Below are 19039 nucleotides of genomic sequence, written 5' to 3'. Positions count from 1 at the left end.
TGCATGTCTGCATCAGGACCACGTGCTGTCTTATAGTTCAGAAGGTTGTAATTACATTTGTAACCCTTCTTTCTGCAATGATGTCATTTGCTTCCAACACAAACCCACATTGTTTGTGTGTTAAAGTGAACAACCTGCTAATGTTGTGGGAGAGAAAGCCCAGTGTCAGGGCACATTTTCACATTTTGCTTTATTCTCCTTTGAGGAAAAAAAAAAAAGAAAAAGATTTTTGAACTTTTGGCGATTGTGTCTTAAACATCCAAGACAAATTTCCAGACCTTATTTTGGCAACTTTGGCCAGGAGAGAGGCTGGGAGATGAGCTCCAGCTGCAGGATGGGAGGCACACAATGGGGCTCATTTTCAGGGTATGTTCTAGACTCTTGGTCCTTAAATAGGGACGAGAACTGTAATCACTGGGGAGTTTGTGAGCCATGTGGATTCCTGAGCCCCACTCCCAGAGGGGACCAAGGGGATGTATTTGGACATCATTCCTCAAGTAGTTCGTAGTCCTCATAGCAGGAATGGTGTGAATAAGGCAGGCTGAAACCCTAGAGGATATGCACCTCAGTACAGACACCGCAGCTTAGAGCCCTAAACAGGAGCCTTCACCTGGGCAGAAGCCCAGAGAAGACAAGCGGCTGCTTTGGTCCTAGGGCTCCCTAAAGGCCTGTGAAATCATAATGAAAGGTATCAACTGGTGTGTCTGCGGTCCTCGCCTCCATTTAGGACCCTGGTTCCACAAAGGCATTGCCGTCTTCACGAATGTCAAGTCCTCTAATCCTACTCCCTCCTGTCTAGCTGTGGCGGAAGTTTGCTCGTCTGGCCTGTAACTTTGTGGTCATCTTCATCCCCTGGGAAATGAGGATAAAGAAAATCGAGAGTAAGTGTTGGCACTTGGAGGAGTGGGGCGGGGATGCGGTGCCAGTAGCCAGACAACGGTGAGGCCTGAGACGGGTCTGGTACGTCCCAGACCTTACACTGAGCAGCCAGGGGCCCTTGCACACGTAGTGCCGACCTAGGCTGGACATGGGTCCGTGGAGATGGAAGACACAGTGCCTGTCCCCGCCACCTCCCAGGATAAAAACGGTCCCACGTTCCACCGTGGCTTTGCAGTTCTCTGTCAGTTCATGCCTTAGACACAATACAAACTCAAAAGGATAGAGGGGAAAACTGTGTAGAGGAATAAAAGGATAACATGGGCAATTGCAGAACAAAAATGCAGAAATTTGCATTTGGAGAGAAGTGATTGTAATCATTTAGAAAAATATCCTAAAAAATAAATCAATCACAGTCACATTTAAAAACACACACACAGTACAAACACACAAATGCAACACACAAGACCAGGAATAAATATAAGCAGAAGTCTGAAATAAAGAAACTGTAAAATTGGACCATGGGATTTTTTAAAAGTCTTGTGAAGAGACATAGAATGATTTAATATTTGGAAGGTGTTGATTTTCTCAATATCAGTTTATGTTTTAATGCAATTCCAATAAAATTCTCAATGCAATGTTTTTTGTATTCAACACAGTGAACTCATATGAAAAAAAAAACTAATTGAAAACTTTTCTAAAAGGAAAAACTCAGATGAACTTGTATAACCAAAATGTTAAAATACATTATAAAAGCTACAAGAACTGAAACAGTGTACCATAGCACCATAAATAATGCTGGAACAATTCAACTGTTTTAAAGAATAACATTAGATCTTTCATTTCAAAGTTCCATTAAATATTTAAGTAGAAAATAGGAATCCATGAGAGAATTAAAAGAAATAGAAGTAATGTGATCTCAGAATGGAAGCCTGTCAAATTATAAAAGTAAAGAAGGAATCATCAAGGAAAGTACTGTTGTATTTAACTATACATCAAAGAAATTTTACATACATAAAAAATAAACAGATCTAAAAGATGACAAATTGAGGGGGGAAAAAATTTTCAACATTGAAGTGGAATTAAATACCAGCTGGTGGAAATGTCAATTGGGATGATGATATTTCTAGGGGAAAGTTATAATTTGGACCAAACGTCTTCAAAAGGTTTATACTCTTTGATGGACTCTTCCACTCCTTAACAACCAGAGAAAACAACAGCCACAACAAAATCAATGCACTAGGCTGTGTGGACACACTTGGTGCCCAGCCCAGATCCCTTTACTTGGCTGGTCCACTCTTTCTCAGCTGCTGTGAATGTTGGCTGCTGTGACTCAAAGCTGTCTCCTTCTCTAGAGGATGAGCCTTGGCCCACATTGTTCCAGATGGTGGGCACTCATCACCTGCTCCCCCAGACCCACTGGGTAGCCTAGAGGCAATGACAAAGGGGTATTCAAGTCCAGCTTTTTGTTCAAAGTGGAACCAACTCTGTGATGCAACTTACCCTCCAGAGCTCCCCGTGGGATAAGGCTAAGCTGGGCTCCAGCTGAGACGACATCTTTGCTTAGCTCTTTCCCCTGACCTTCCTTGACCCCCTCACCCCCTTTATCCTGAGAGCACTTCCTCAATATATCATGTTAGCTGAACCCTTTTCTCAGGCTCTGCTTCCAGGAAATCTGACCTTAGACAGAAATTGATTCTTGCAGAATTATTTACCCTAGTGAAAAGTTAGAAACTTCCTAAGTGTCGAGTAGTGGGGGATAAGTTAAATCAGTTATGTAAAATTGGTTTGCTGGAACAATAAAATTCATTTTATAGGGAGATATTTTGTATGAGAAAATGCTCATAATATATTGATAGCTCAAGGTGCATGTTATAGAGATATGCCAATTTTATACAATAAAAAAACACATATAGAATGAAAATGGAGGGTTCCCCTAAAAATTTACTAGAAAGTAATTCTGGTAGTGATTTTAATTTAGTAACCTGGCAATAGGTAAGGTTTTGGTCTCCTTTGTGATGTTTTGTGTTTTCCTACCTATTGTGAAACATAAGCTAGATTTGAAATAAAATTTCAAGACATTATTCTTCCAAAGTATGCTACAAGTCCAGAAAGTCATCACAAGTATCACCCATATCCCAATCCAACTTCTTCTGTGCCCCCTTGTTTTCTCAATAGAAATTTGTTTTTAACTACACTTTTTATTTTAGAATAAGTTTCGATGTACGGAAAAGTGACAAAGAGAATTCTCATAACCCCTTCACCCATCTAACGCTATGTTAGATGTTAATGTTAACATGTAACATGCTGTTGTTCCTTTTGAAATTAAGACAAAAGAATCCTTAGAATATCCTCGGAATTTTCAGAACTGTGCATTTTCGATCAATATGACATTAGGGAAAGTAATCCATCAGGGATTAGGGATCTGTGTATATGACGGGGAGACATTAATGAACATCTTAATCCTTCTAAATGATCATCGTGGGACAACGCCCTGATAGGTACAATTATGGCATTCTTAGTCTGTGTCCTGCTGCTATAAGAAAAATTACAGTGTACAGAGAACTTCTTACACTGGGAGGATTTTCTCTAAACCGCTCTCATTATCTTATCTTTTTAGGTCATTTTGGATCCGGTGTTGCCTCTTATTTCATATTCTTGAGATGGTTATTTGGAATTAATGTTGTACTCACGATTATGACAGGTGCTTTTATTGTCATTCCAGAGGTAAGAACTATTTCCGGTGAGTTTAAAAGTGCCATTTGTTAAAAAGTGGAGACGTTTAGAGCCATAGCATTAGACAGCCGCACTCATTATCCTCATGGGAAGGATAATCTGTGTGTTAAAATAGGGCCTGGCAAACTTTTTCGGCAAAGGGCCGGAGAGTAAATATTTTAGGCTTCGTGGGCCGTATGGTTTGTCACAACTTCTCCAATCTACTGTGTAGTACGAAAGCAGCCATAGACATTAGGTAACTAATAAGTGTGGCTGTATTCTAATAAAATTTTCTTTATAGATACAGAAATTTGAATTTCCTATCATTCTTATGTGTCACAAAATACTACTCTTCTTTGGATTTTTTTTCCCAACCATTTAAAAATGCACAAACCAACCTTAGCTCTCGGGCTACACAAAAAGTGGTGACAGGCTAGGTTTGGCTTATGGGACAGTTTGCGGACGTTGTGTTAAAATAAAAACCACTTCTCAACTAAAATTTATCCTTGTAAAGTAAATGGGGCCATGTCCCATGCCATTATAGAAACCCAGTGGCTTCAGTCATCCACCCATAGAAGCCATGTCCAGCCTAGAGGGAGTACACCCAGACAGGCCCCGATCAGGCAAAAAGAAAGTCTGGCCACTCACGATTAATGTCTCATCCATGAGTATCAAGCAGAATCCACCCCCTAGGGACCTCATACGTGCAGCATTTTCAGAGGTGCATGGAGATCAGTGGCCCCTTTTCTTCTGGTCCCTTCCCACCCCAAGGACCGTGTGACATCCTTTCCTCTCTCACCAGCTCATTGCAGGCCAACCCTTTGGAAGCACAGCCAGCAAGACCATCCCCAAGGAGCACACTGCATCTGCCCAAGATCTGGACACCGTCTGGTCCCTGGGGGTGAGGTTCAGGCTTGGCCACACTTTTGTCTCGAGGGGGGTGGTGAATGTTCTGGGAACCTGGGAGTCAGAAGTGACACCGAGTGCTCTCTTTGCAGGGTTACCTCCAATACTCAGTCCTCTTCTATGGCTACTATGGCAGTGAGAGAAGGATTGGGAGGGCTGGCTACCGGCTGCCCTTGGCCTATTTCCTGGTGGGGATGGCAGTGTTTGCTTACAGCTTCATCATTCTCTTAAAAAAGTATGTCTGTTCAGTTTCTCAAAATACATGCCAAAATGATACATATGATCTCATTTCATCTTGTCACTCACCCTGTAAAGTCAAGGCCATTTTACAGATGAGGAGACCACAGATAAAAGAGATATATGCTCATTTTAACCAACACTGATTGAATACTTGAAGCTTTGTGCCAGGTTCTGTGTTGGGTCTGGAGAGACAAGAATCCAATAGACTTACCAGGTAACGTCAGTTTAGACAATGTAGGTGTTACCGACCAGGGTTCCTGGCCTTCCCCAGCCAATAGAAATTGACTAGAGGCCAGACAAGAAATTCAGGCAAGGCCTTACTAGGGCCCCTTCTGCAGCAGCGGGGAGCAAAAGCAAACAACAGGTTCCCTTGCTCCCTGAAGGGGGGCAAGCTTGTTTCTTATATGGGGTGTGGGTAGGTGTGTGTCCAGGTGTCAGGCCAGAAGGGTGGCTTAGGTGTTTTGCCCACCCCTTAGGTGGTGTTATGTGCAGGGGGCATGCGCAGCCCCCTGCTTTTGCTCCCGACACCCTGTTTTTGCTCCAGGCTCTTCAAAAGTGGCAGTTGGGTTTTTTTGGTCTCTTTGTATCTTTGGGGTCCAGAATTTGCCCCAGCTGCACAAGCACAGTTATTTTTAGTCCCATACAGTTTCTTTGTATTTTGTTGCTCACGGGGAGGTGTGTCCATGTGCAAGCATTGCAGCACTGCAGCAAAGGGTCCCAGGTCCCAGCCTGTCTCATAGGAACTGCACTAAAAGAGAGGTGAACGAGATGGGTTAGGTGACCAGAGGTTGCAGAAAGCAAAGCATCCTCCTTCGACTATATGTTTGCCTGTGACCTAGTTACAAATTACGCAAAGGCCAGTCTCGTCTGTGTTGTGATGCAGTTCAAACATGTAGTTGGTTATTGAAAGCTGGGCGCAGTGCAAAGAAAGCAGACCGGCTGGGGCCTCATCTGTAAAATGGGCAGGTTGGCTCAGAATATCACCAGGTTCCCTTACGGCTGTTACACGCTGTGCTTCTGTGTAGGAGCTAGATAAATGCAGAGTGACAGAGAGGCTCTGAGCCCAAGGAGAAGCGGGCCCCCACCCTCTTGGCTCACCTGCTACTTCCTTCGGATGCATGTGTACCAGTACGTCTTCATCACACTGCGCCTTGTGGCATCTTTGCAAAGTGCAGGTAGAAGGGGCTGGGATTAAAAAAAGATAGAACAATCATCATCACCATCATCACCATCATCAAACAAAAACCTAGGGAGATGCACAGTGACTTGAGGACCTTCAGTTCCCATGAAGCTTTCCAGCTTAGCCTCTGGATGGCCTCAAGGCCCCATGACCCCACCTAGAACACCGGCTCTCTGCTAGATGTTACAATTTAAGAGACAAATTGATGTCAACTCGGGAGCAGGAAGTATGGATGGACAGAGTGCTAAAAGCTTCTAACAGGAGAGATGGTCTAAAAGACAGGGAACTTGCACCCGAGGAGGGATCGTGACCCCTGCCTTCCCATACATCTGAGGGAAAGTCGTGTTAGGGAGGGATCCGAAGTGCGTCTGCTTGGTGAGGTGGGGTAGTTACTTCAATGGGCAGGGGCTCCAAGGAGATGGATTCAGCTCAGAGTAAAGAATTTGGTTTCACAATCACAGTCGCACGGAGATGCAGTGGATGGACACACCTTCAGGGACCTCCTGACCTCCTGACCTCCTGACCTCCGGTGACGGTGACGGGAGAGCTTGTGCACCGGACTCACCCAAGAGTTTGCTGTTTTCACACTGTTCAAAGGGGTTGGCTGCGGACACAAGCCAGGAGAGGGGCTGAACCCGGCCGGCGCTCTGCTTGCCCACCTCCAGATGGGGCTCCTTGCTCTGCGTGGACTCGCAGCAGCCCCCTAGTGGCTGAACCTGCTCCTGACACTGTTCTTACATGACCCTTTCTGGTTCTTTTTTTTTTTTTTTTTTTTTTTTTTTTGCGGTACGCGAGCCTCTCACTGTTGTGGCCTCTCCCGTTGTGGAGCACAGGCTCCGGACGCGCAGGCTCAGTGGCCGTGGCTCACGGGCCCAGCCGCTCCGCGGCATGTGGGATCCTCCCGGGCCGGGGCACGAACCCGTGTCCCCTGCGTCGGCAGGCGGACTCTCAACCACTGCGCCACCAGGGAAGCCCCTCTGGTTCTTTTTTATAAAAATTTTTATTGGGGTATAATTGCTTTACAATGTTGTGTTAGTTTCAGGTGTACAGCAAAGTGAATCAGTTATACATAGATCCACTCTTTTTTAGATTCTTTTCCCATATAGGTCATTACAGAGCACGGAGTAGAGTTCCCTGTGCTATACAGTAGGTCCTTATTATTACCTATTTTATATATAGTAGTGTGTCTATGTCAATCCCAATCTACCAATTTATCCCTCTCCCCCTTACCCCCCCATAACCATAAGTCTATTTTCTACATCTGTAACTCTATTTCGGTTTTGTAGATAAGTTCATTTGTAGCCTTTTTTTATTTTTTTTTTTATTTTATTTTTCTGTGGTACGCGGGCCTCTCACTGTTGTGGCCTCTCCCGTTGCGGAGCACAGGCTCCGGACACGCAGGCTCAGCGGCCATGGCTCACGGGCCCAGCCGCTCCGCGGCATGTGGGATCTTCCCGGACCGGGGCTCGAACTCTTGTCCCCTGCATCGGCAGGCCGACTCCCAACCACTGCGCCACCAGGGAAGCCCTGTAGCCTTTTTTTAGATTCCACATACAAATGATATCATGATATTTGTCTTCCTCTGTCTTACTTCGCTTAGTATGATAATCTCTGTTTGCGTCCCTGTTGCTGCAAATGGCATTATTTCATTCTTTTTTATGGCTGAGTAATATTCCATTGTATATAGGTGCCACATCTTCTTTATCCATTAAGCTTTTGATGGACATTTAGGTTGCTTCCATGTCCTGCCTCTTGTAGTGCTGCAAGGAACATTGAGGTGCATGTAACTTTTCAAATTATGGTTTCCTCTGGTCCTTTTTTGCAGGATGGCTAAGAATTCCCGCATGAGCCTCGCCAGCGCGTCCAATGAAAACTACACGTTCTGCTGGCGGGTGTTCTGCGCCTGGGATTACCTCATTGGAAACCCAGAGGCGGCAGAGAGCAAAACCGCTGCCATCGTGAACAGCATCAGGGTGAGTGAGCGAGCCTGTTCAGGCTGCCGGGAGTCAGGGCTCTGCGGATCACAGCCTTCACAGCGTGAGCCGCTGGCCCTCTGCTGGGAGAGTCAGCGTGGTCTCCTTCCCACGGTGCTCACAGACCAGGGCAGCCACGGTCTGCACCGAGATGTGACATAATGTGCCTCCAACATGCACCAAACAATCTGATGGCGTGCTGGAGAAAAATACGGGAACGTCTCTTTTTTTTCTACTTTCATCCTTCTAAAATTTCAGTGTGTGTATTTTTGTTCATTTGCATAACGGATTACTACCGTGTTGCGTGTACACAACTTGTAAATGAACAGATACATATATGTGAGGGATATAAGCTTTTAGTGTTACCTTAGAATATAATGCAGTCAAAGGCGTTCGGAGACCTGGATCTACTGAACAACACAGGCAGTTCAATGGTGCCCCCTTTTGAGAAAAAAAATGATTTAGATCATTGCAGTGACCTAAATAATTTACTCCTTCCCCTCTTTTTCCCATTCCCCAATTTCCTTTTTTATCTATCTTTTATCATATAAAGCACTGATATCAATAGAATCTTATTGGATGGAGTCTAGACATTGAAGTTATGATGAAAAATACTGGATAAGTCATTTCTTTCATAAACTATTTCTGAATATTTATGATTAACGATGATGCTAAGCTTTTGATACCATATGTGTCTTTCTTTAAAGGAGGCTATACTGGAAGAACAGGAGAAGAAGAAGAGCAAAAACCTGTATGTATGAAGACTCCCCATCCTGAATTCATTGATAAGCTGTTTTAATTTAGTAGAACAATCACCAGACTGTATCTCATTTTCACACCTTTTCAGGCAGTTCTTCTCCTTAAAACCTGTCCTTCTGGTAATGTGGAATGTGGGAACCCCATAATTTTTCAATAGCAGTATTTCGGAGTTGTTCCTCCTTCCGTGGATCTGGCAGTAGGGTGAGAGGTCTGAGGCTGACCAGCTTCCTGTTCTTTTACTTAGATAATAAAAGATATTTTTAGCACCAATTTCTAGTCTGTTAAACTGAGCAGAGACTAATTTTGTTTAGCAACAAATCTCTGAGGTCCTAGGACACAAGTAGTATCCAATGCTTGTTGACAAAACTTCTAAAGTGACTTCTCGGGTTTGGAGTTCTTCTCAAGGTTGTGAGGGCTTCCTTGGTGAGGGTGAGGCCCTTTGGCCACAGAACGGACGACCCAGAAAGGCGATGACCCAGTCCTCCTGGGCCAGACACGCCTGCTCATCCAATATCCTCACTGGTTCTTTTTTTAAATTAATTTCTATTGGAGTATAATTGCTTTACAATGTTGCATTAGTTTCTGCTGTACAGAAAAGTGAATCAGTTATAGGTAGACATATATCCCCTCCTTTTTAGATTTCCTTCGCATTTAGATCACCACAGAGCATTGAGTAGAGTTCCATGTGCTATACAGCAGGTGCTCATTAGCTATCTATTTTATATACAGTAGTGTATATAAGTCAACCCAATCTCCCAATTCATCCCACCCTCCCTGCCCCCTTGGTAACCATAAGTTTGTTCTCTACATCTGTGACTGTATTTCTGCTTTGCAGATGAGTTCATCTCTACCATTTTTCTAGATTCTACCTATAAGCGATATTATACGGTATTTGTTTTTCTCTTTCTGACTTACTTCACTCTGTATGACAGTATCTAGGTCCATCCTCACTGGTTCTTTAAGCCCCATGATTAGTTCCTACGGTGCAGAAAGCCTGTCCTAGGGAGTGCTGCAGACCTGGGGAGTGGAGGAAACACCCAGCCCCTGAGAGGAAGCAGGGTGTCGTGGTGGGAAGGACTCTCCATAGGGTGTCAGAAGATGGATTCTAGCCCTCTCTTTGTCATTAACTTCTATGACCCCGAAACTCCCTTGACTTTTCCGGGCCTTCACTTCCTCACTTATGAAATGAAAGGATGGGACTCCATCTGTGCTTCTCAGAGGAAAGAGAGCACCCATCCACATCAGAATCACCCCGGGGGCACTGCAGACGCAGACCCCTATGGCGCCCACCCTGATTGACTGAATTAACGTCTCTGGGAGTGAGAGACAAGGCTCCACATTCTTAGCAGCTCTCACAAAACAAAACTCACAGGTGGTTTTTATGTTCCCTCAAATTTGGAAGCTCCTGCCGTCCTAAATGCATTCCAGTTAAAAAACGTCTCATTCAATGATTCATTATTACAAACAAACAAATCAGCAAGAGACCGATTTCTCATCTCTCTTCCACGCAAAAATCCTGAGTCCTCCTGATTCTGTCAAAACTTGAGGAAAATAGATGTGTAAGAGGTATTCTGGGATATCCAGGATATTATAACAGGAGGTGGAAGGAAGAGGGTGGAGACAGGGGAAAACTAGCATGTGACTGCCTGCTTCCCCCGCAAGCCCATCACGTGCATTTTCTGGTGTAATTGCCACAAGGACCAACAGTGCTGGAGGCGGGGAGGAGGGACCAGAAATGCAGGACCTGCCTCAGGGACCATGTGCATAGCATGACCCTACAAATGATGACAGGGTGATCTGGGGACAGGAGGAAGTGAAGAAGCACTAAGGTGGTGTTAATGGACCTCACTCTCAAGTCTTCCATCTCTGGTGCTCTATGACGCCTTATCTAAAGCTCTCCTCTGCCAGAAGACAAGGTGACACTTAGCATTCCATTTGGGAGTGAGTTTCCTCATTGCGCAGAGGAAAGGCTAAGGTGCGTGCAGAAGGAGATGTTGTGACCTCCCCAAGGTCACCCAGAGGGTGGGGAGCGGGTGGTACACCCCTCGCGTGCCCCTCCAAATCCTCCTGGCCACACCTCTTTCTCCAGCCCTTGATGCCAGGCAGGCTGTGCAGGCTGCCACCGGCTGCACACATTCCCCTCAGAGCCTCCACTGGTACCCATTGCTCGCTGCCCAGGGCTCCTCTGAGGCTACAGTGTGGGGCACCCACAAGATCCCAGTCCACACGTGTTCATGCAACCAAAAGACTGGGTGCAGCACTGGGAGTCAGTGCTCTGGAGTGGCCCTTGACCACCAGGGAACAGGAGCTGATGGAAAACGCTTCACATTTTCACCGCGGCCAGGCATTTCTGAGATGCCACTTCACAGGCCCCTCAGAAGGCCCTGCAGCTGCCTCCAGCTGTGGCCAGCTCCACTCACACCTTGTACCGCCTGCCTTCTCTGGTCTCACTCCCCAGAACTTCACGCACACTTCCTGGCATCACTTCCCAGAAAAACTTGCAAACACACATTTGCCTGAGGTTCTGCTTTCAGGGAAAACGGGCTAAGACTGACCCCGAAGTCGGAAGCAGATGCCTTAAAGATAAGCCAATTGGAGTCAGTGAGTTCTCCTCCAGAAAGAGTGGGGTTTTTTCAGTTAAAACTGGAAACTTACTGTAAATGCAGTAAGTCCCCTACATATGAACGAGTTCCGTCCCGAGAGCACGTTCGTAAGTCCAATTTGTTCGTAAGTCCAACAAAGTTAGCCACAATCGGCTCTCTAGTACTGTATGGAATAGGTTTATCATACTTTTCACACAGATAATACATAAAAAACAAACAAGAATAAAACATTTTGACCCTTCAGTACCGTACCTTGAAAAGTACAGTAGCACAGTACAACAGCTGGCATCCAGGGGCTGGCATTGAGTGAACAGGCAAGAAGAGTTAGTGACTGGAGGAGGGAGAGGAGGTGGGAGATGCTAGAGCTGAAGGATCGTCAGCAACAGGAGACGGAGGGCGAGCTGCGATGTCACTCATGCCTGACGTTGCTGGTACAGGTTCCAGATGCATGTTCACATCTTTGAAAGTTCGCAACTTGAAGGTTCCTATGTAGGGGACTTACTGTAGTAGCAACACGGTTGATTGTAAGAGGCCTTTGGGAAGTGAGACCTGGCGAGGAAAGAGGAGCCCGTGTCCCAGCTCCTTTCTTTACTTCTTCCTCCAGCAAATATTTATGAAGTGCTTCTATGTACTGGGCCTGTTCTAAGAGCTGAGAATACGACTTTTAACAATTGAGCACTTGCTTTCTAGAGGGAAAAGACAGATAACAAATCCCAAGTAAATACGTGGTATAATATTGAAATCATGGTGTGAAATGAGAGGCAGGATCATTACCTCCCCTCCTTCCTCCCTCTTCCCTCTCCTGAGCACCCGTACCTGAGCTCCTATAACTGAAGTGTGCATATGGCACAGGACTCCGATTTTAAGTGGCAAAGCAAACACTGAAGCCCAAATACTCAGACTCCAGAACGTGTGTGTGTGTGTGTGTGTGTGTGTGTGTGTGTGTGTGTGTTTAAAGCCCCACTGATGCTGGTGGCTTAGATTTATAACTCACTGTTGATCTCTTAGGAAATGAGGGATTCTGGGGGTGGGGGAAGAACACTGATTCTTCAGGGCAGAGAATCCACTTGGCAGTAAATGTCTTCCCATCCTTCACTGGCCTTTTCTGTGCATCAGGGTGCCCTGTGCAGAGCCCGGTATATTGTCCTCATACCTACCTCTCCCGGCAGGGCAGTGACCATCTGCCTGAGGGTCATCGCCAACATCTTGGTGCTTCTCTCGCTGGCTGGGAGCATCTATCTCATCTACTTCGTGGTGGATCGGTCCCAGAAGCTGGCACAGTCCAAGAAGGAGCTGACGCTCTGGGAAAAGAACGAGGTACCCACACAACAGTAGCTGCCCCTCTGTTTCCTGGGTGTTTCTTAAGTGGGTTCCCTGGAAACATCTCCACGGAAAAATTGCAGTCCTCTTCTTCTAGAGCACGGGCTGCAAGAGCTTGGAGCCAGAGTGGCAACACCCGGCCTTGGCTAAATGATTTCACTGGTCTTAATAAGGAAGATTTTGATTCAAAAACACCTTCAGGCATTTGCAGTCTTTACGTTTGAGTTTTGCTGCTGACTGTGTTTTGCTTTTCTGGCTTCGTGTTTCGTTATATACGTGTTTCCAGAAACTGACTTCACCTAGACTTGCGTTGGCAACTGCACCGTCTTTCATTGCATGTGTCAAAGTTGACCATGTGGGGATTATTGAACATTTAGGTGCTTTCCATATTTCTAAATCACAAATAATCCTTCCCAAACAGCCCCACACCAATGGCTTATTTTTTTCTTTTTCTTTTTTTTTTTTTGGCGATACGCAGACCTCTCACTGTTGTGGCCTCTCCCGTTGCGGAGCACAGGCTCCGGACGCGCAGGCTCAGCGGCTATGGCTCACGGGCCCAGCCGCTCCGCGGCATGTGGGATCTTCCCGGACCGGGGCGCGAACCTGTGTCTCCTGCATTGGCAGGCGGACTTTCAACCACTGCGCCACCAGGGAAGCCCTGGATGGCTTAGTTTTTAAAACGCTCTTTTCCCCTCCATTTATGGGAATATTCTCATGAACAGAAAATTACCAAGAGGAAGGTTATAAACAATTTTATAATTCTTAATATTTATTGCAAGACTCTTGTCCTGAACACTTGGCTCAATTTACCTGTAAAGATTTGAGTGGTAGAAATAGCACAAATGCTACCTCTCAGACCACTTGTATGAAAATGATTACCATCCTTGGGATTTAAAAAACAAAGTGGGCAGGCCAGGTGATAGTTATCAATTTATCCTCAATGTACAATAATTTTTCAAAATCTGAGACTGCATTAGGTAATCTCTTTCTATACCTCTTCATGTTTTATGTCAATTAAGTGGGTTATATATTGATAAATATGGGCTTGTGTGTAGATAGATATTTCAAAGGTAAATTCAGAAATTATTTCTTCCTTTAGCTCACACCTCTTGTGTACCAGCTAAGCCTCCTTTTTCATTTGCAGAGAAAGTACGTAAGTCCAGAGAAACAAGAGCCAGGCATAATTCTCTAGATAATTAATCTTCCATGTGCAGAAAGAATATTAAATTACCTCTTAGCCTTCCCTTTTCTATTCTTAACAGTTACGGTTATTTCCTTCTTCCATCCAAGGTAAGGGAAGTAGAAATAGAATGAGGTGGTAATTGGAGAAGGTGGCAGAAACACCAGTAAATTTCAAAAGGCCTGTACGAGTGTCTTCAGATTAAGGAGTGTTCCTAGAAGGGATAAACCCATGGCAAAGTGGCCTTTTGAAAACAGCTAATTAGCCAAGATGTGGGGGAGGTTTTCCATGTAAGAACTGCATGACCCTCCGAATACCCGCCTCCCCGACCAAACATTAGGCTACAGACCAACTATGAGGTGAGGGAGGCTGGGATGCGGGTCCCCGAGGAGCTCAGTGGGGCACACCCTCTCTTGGTAGGTGAGCGTGGTGGTGTCCCTCGTCACCATGCTGGCACCATCAGCTTTTGACCTCATCGCCGCCTTGGAGATGTATCACCCACGGACCACACTGCGCTTCCAGCTGGCAAGGTACCGCCACCCCGCTGGGAAATGGCTTGTTGTGGGTTACCCGTCCGGCCACCCACTGTGGGAACTCAGTCCGTCGGGAGCCAGGGCTTGCTTTGTTCCCCCCAAAACTTAGCACTGGACTTCCCCTACGGCTGCATCTCAAGAAAAGCAGGATATCACAGGAGAGAATGGTGGGAAGAAGGGGGAAGAGGAAGCAGGGAGAGAGGAGGGGGCTGGAGAGGATGGACCGGGAGGACAGGACAGAAGAAACGGGTGAAAAGGTGGTGATGAGAACAAGAGGAGGAAGAGGAGGTGGGAGAGAGGGAGGGGGAGGGGGAGGGGAAGGGGGAGAACAGGCAGAAGAAGCAGATACAAGAGAAAGAGGACCAAGAAGATGATGGACAGTGTGCCATGTATTGCTCACGTTGGGTCCCTCAGCGGACTGACCGTGAGAGGTGAGAGACCCATGCTGTCTTTCCAGATGTGAGATGAACGTCACGCTTTGCTAATAATTCCCCAAGGCGTAGACTCAAAGCGGTTCTTGTGAATATGTCAGGGAGCCTCGAGCATCAGGGCTGTGCTGGGATGGTCAGTGGGTGTGAATACAGGTGGTTAATGCAGATGTGAGCACAGCAGGCGGGGAGTAGGGGCGGGAGAGGGGGAGGTCAGAGGGGCCAGCCCCCTGAAACCACACTTCTTCTCTAGCGCTGGCATCATCACTGTCTTCCCGAAAAATCCCCGTCTCTGTTAGGGTGGCTGTCGCAGAGGGTGGCACTGTCCGAGCCCCGCTGATTTACCTCCCATCCCTTCCGGGTCTACTTTCTCTTGTAATGCTTGATCACATTCCACAGAACAAATTTCCCACAGATCACTTTGGGAAGGATGGCTGTCATTCAGGAGTCGGCAAATGTTTTCCATAAAGGACCAAATAGTAAATATTTTTGGTTGTGCGGGTCACACGGTCTCTGTGGCTCAACTCTGAGGTTGTAGCACAAAAGCAGCCACAGACAATACATCATCCAAAGGGTGTGGCCGAGTTCCCTGCAACTTTATTACAAAAATAGAAGAGGGTAGGGTTTGGCTAAAAGGCTGTAGTTTGCCCCGATCTTGAAGTCCAACTGTTATTTCAGAGATAGAAGAACATCACTCGAAAGATCAAGGGGTGTGTGGAAGCCCCTCACCCAGGGTAGCTCTGGAAGAGACTCCCAGCTCCCCAGGCTTGAACCCTGGTCTCTGTGCTCTGCTCGGCACCTCCTCTGTTGACCTAGGAGAGAGAAGTGCCGTCCTCAGCAACTCCCTCACGGCAGGCACTGGGGAGGGTCAATTCTGTGATTGCATTTGGTCTAACAGCGGTCCTATTATACAGAATGGCCTCGTTATTCTCGTTCAAAACTAGAGAAACAGAGGCTTCAAGAGACTTGCCCCTGATGAATTCAGGCTAATTCTAGAAATAAGAGTAGGATATATTACTTTAGTTCCACTAACTCACCAGCAGACGAAGCTACCTTTTATTCAGGGCACAGTGAGAACCAGAGCCGTGCGATACGAAGACGGCAGAAGGTTAAATTCTCTCGGTCCTTCCTTCAGCCAACAAGTGCCAAGTTGACTCTGAGGGTCCTGCCCTGTGTTAGGTGAAGACAGAGATAGAAAGGGAGGCTGAAGGGAATCCCTCCACAGTGCACAGGGAAAGCCAAGATGAGTCAGAATGATGCCCCCGGAGGTGTCCCAGCCCCTGTTTCCCTGCTCACTCCTGCACACTGGTGGCCACAGGTGGTAAACTCTACACCTGAGGAGATGAAGGCCTGTGGGGATGGGCGACTCAAAGTTCCAATCTGGAGTCTTTCCCTCATGTTAAATCTGCTTTTTCTCTTTTTCACCAACTGGCACTGGCTTCATGATTCTTCAAGTGCCAACCACTGTCCTGTGAGAGATTTGTAAACCTGCCATTTTCCTCTCTCATCTCATTTTCCCAGACATGTTTCTGTTAATACCCAAGGCTGCAGCCTGGGGAAACTCCACGACGTGTTTCCCAGAGCCTTCCAACTCCGGGGAAACAGGCATCAAGTCTTGGATCACTGGCTCATAGAGGCTGCTGCGGGCAGGTGCCATCTGCTCAAGGTTGCCCACCTGTGAGCAGGTGTAGACGTGCCCACAGCCCCTCACTGATTCAGCCCGTCTGACAGGTTCAGCCTGTATTTCAGAACCAGACCACTGAGATCCTGAAATCTCACCTGCCTCTTTTTAACTGTGTGAACCCGAGCAGGTGACTTAAGGCCTCCCCATGTTCAATACCCTTGTCCCTTAAGTGGGGGTTATAATAATATGGACCTCACAGGCGAGACTCAAATGAGATAATGCCTGGAAAATCACTTTATAAACCAGAAGACATGACAGGATGTGGATAATTCACACTACACTTCAGAGCCCCGCTTCCTGAGCTCACACACTGTCTGCTGTCCCAGCGGTTCTGAAATACTGATCCAGAGATCGGCTATAGTGGAATCACCTGGTAAGGAGATAAAAGGATTCCCGGACCCCATCCAGACCTCTCGAAACAGTGTAGATTCTGGAATTCTGTATTTTGTTTTAATGCCCACAGTCTGATTCTGAAGGAAACCAAGTGTGGCCACCAGCAACTGTCTTAGCCAGAACATGGTGGTCACTCCCAAATTGTGGTCAGTCTAGAACCATGGAGTGGTGGTCTGGTCATTCAAGGTGGGCTTGTGGCTTTCAGGGTCCTTGTGCTGTACCTGGGAAACCTCTACAGTCTGATCATCGCCCTCTTGGACAAAGTTAACAGCATGAGCACTGAGGTGAGTGCTCCGTCCTGGGGACGTGCCCAGCCGACCACTGCCCCCCCCACACCACACGCACAGACACACGCGCACATACACACATATATACACATACACACATACACAAACACACGCACATACACACATATATACACATACACACATACACAAACACACGCACATACACACATATATACACATACACACATACACATATAGGCACATACACACATATATACACACACACAGATGCAGAGTCATCGTCAGTGTTGTCAATATCACTGCTAGTATTTGCACTTTGTTCATCGTGTTCAAACATCAGTTCACTCTTGGCCCTCTCAGCCAAGGATAGGAAATTTGGTCTCATTTCTAAGATAAAGAAACTGAGGCCAGAATTTATGGCTCGTCAGTGACAGGGCTGGAATGAGAACCATTCCAGCCGGAATGGGTCTCTTGACACTCTTTCCTGGAATTCCATCAGGAAAGGTTATCAACAGCTATCGTAAATGATCCCAGGAGAATGGCAGACCATGGGACTAATTTTCACTTAGAAAATCAGGAGAAAATAAATATCTTATGGAGAGCAGTTCAGAGCAGGCCCCACCATCCCAGCCTAGGGTAGTTTTGGAGGTCATTTTAAACCTGCCCCACCTGTGAGGTTATCCCAAAATGGTAGGGGAAGAGGAGGCAGGAAGTAGGAGGCTTTAGGGTTGTTTGCCCAAGCCATACCTTCCTAGCATCAAATCCTGCTGCTCAGAAGACAGAAGAGGCCACAGGGAGAAATGGTTCTGCATCAGGGCTTTGATGTTGCGTAGACTGGGTCCTTACCTGCCACTTACGAGCGACATGACCTCGAGCGTTTGACTTCAGCTAGCTGAGCTTCAGTCCCTTCATCTGTAACATGGAATAATCATTCTTGCCTGACACTCCTGTGAGAATGAGAAATACAACATGCTGTAACCTAGGACAGGCTCTGACACTTCACTAGGGACCAATCAATGCTCTTCATTACAGCTCTATGTTCATTACTGGACCAACTCTAGTCAAGTGGCTATCAACCAAGCTAGAGATAGTGAGAGAGAGAGACAGAGAGTCGGAGACAGAGAGAAACAGAGATAAAGAAAAAGAGATTATTCCCAAGCAATGCAGTGATATCCTTGGTGTTCATGATGGATTCTTATTTACACATAACTGGACAACCTTTTCTTCTTCCTTCCCTCTCTCCACAGGAAACTGCTCCCCCCAATAGCACAAGTCATTGGATAGATTCTACCATCTTCTTTGTCACCAGGGCAGCCCCTGGAGAAGAGAAGTGGTCCACACCTGGGCCTGGGATAGGGCTCAGGAGAAACAGCACTTGGGCCCTGGAACAAGCCAACGTTCTGACTTACAGCTCGCCTCTCTCAGAGGCCAACAAGACCACTGCTTCCACCCAGAGTCCGCAAGGCCAATGCTGGGAGACATACGTTGGACAGGTGGCTCCCTCGTTCCCTTATAAAGCCCTTCCGTGTCCATTTCATCACTTAATTCTAGCGACTCTCTGAAGTGTCATTATCTCTATTTTATACAAAAGGAACATAAAGTTCAGTGGGGGATTAGGATTTTCCAGGCCTCAAAATGAATTATCGTAATCAGTGTAAGGACTCAGGCAGTATTAACGATGTGCTTGACCCTGTTCTAAGTTCTTAGTCTAGAATCTTATGATCATCCTTATAAGCAGAGATGAGGAAACTGAAGCACTAGAGTTTAAGTAACTTGCCCCAAAACACAGATAGTAAAAGCAGAATGAAGGGGACTTCCCTGGTGGTCCAGTTGTTAAGACTTAGCCTTCCAATTCAGGGGATGAGGGTTCGAGCCCTGTTCGGGGAGCTAAGATCCCACATGCCTCGCGCCAAAAAAACAAAATGTAAAACAGAATCAATATTGTAACAGATTCAATAAATACTTTAAAAAAGATCCACATCAAAAAAAAAAAAAAAAAAA

At 46.3% G+C, this 19039-nt stretch overlaps 1 protein-coding gene across 1 annotated transcript in view; it reads left to right on the top strand.

Moving 5' to 3' along the window:
- The window catches only part of TMC3 (transmembrane channel like 3), a 43765-nt gene that overhangs the window by 9702 nt on the left and 15024 nt on the right, over positions 1–19039 (top strand). The window contains exons 4-13 of the mRNA XM_024742796.1: positions 800–881; positions 3497–3603; positions 4394–4492; positions 4590–4732; positions 7743–7890; positions 8598–8641; positions 12422–12569; positions 14173–14282; positions 16996–17074; positions 18286–18531. Coding sequence (XP_024598564.1) covers positions 800–881; positions 3497–3603; positions 4394–4492; positions 4590–4732; positions 7743–7890; positions 8598–8641; positions 12422–12569; positions 14173–14282; positions 16996–17074; positions 18286–18531 — 1206 coding nt within the window. The remainder of the gene's footprint in view (positions 1–799; positions 882–3496; positions 3604–4393; positions 4493–4589; positions 4733–7742; positions 7891–8597; positions 8642–12421; positions 12570–14172; positions 14283–16995; positions 17075–18285; positions 18532–19039) is intronic.

The sequence above is a fragment of the Neophocaena asiaeorientalis genome, unplaced genomic scaffold (assembly GCF_003031525.2).
Source record: "Neophocaena asiaeorientalis asiaeorientalis breed wild unplaced genomic scaffold, Neophocaena_asiaeorientalis_V1.1 scaffold155, whole genome shotgun sequence".
In the NCBI taxonomy this organism is placed as follows: Eukaryota; Metazoa; Chordata; class Mammalia; order Artiodactyla; family Phocoenidae; genus Neophocaena; species Neophocaena asiaeorientalis.
Note: the sequence above shows the minus strand (reverse complement) of the source record. Positions and strands in the feature narration are given on the sequence as shown.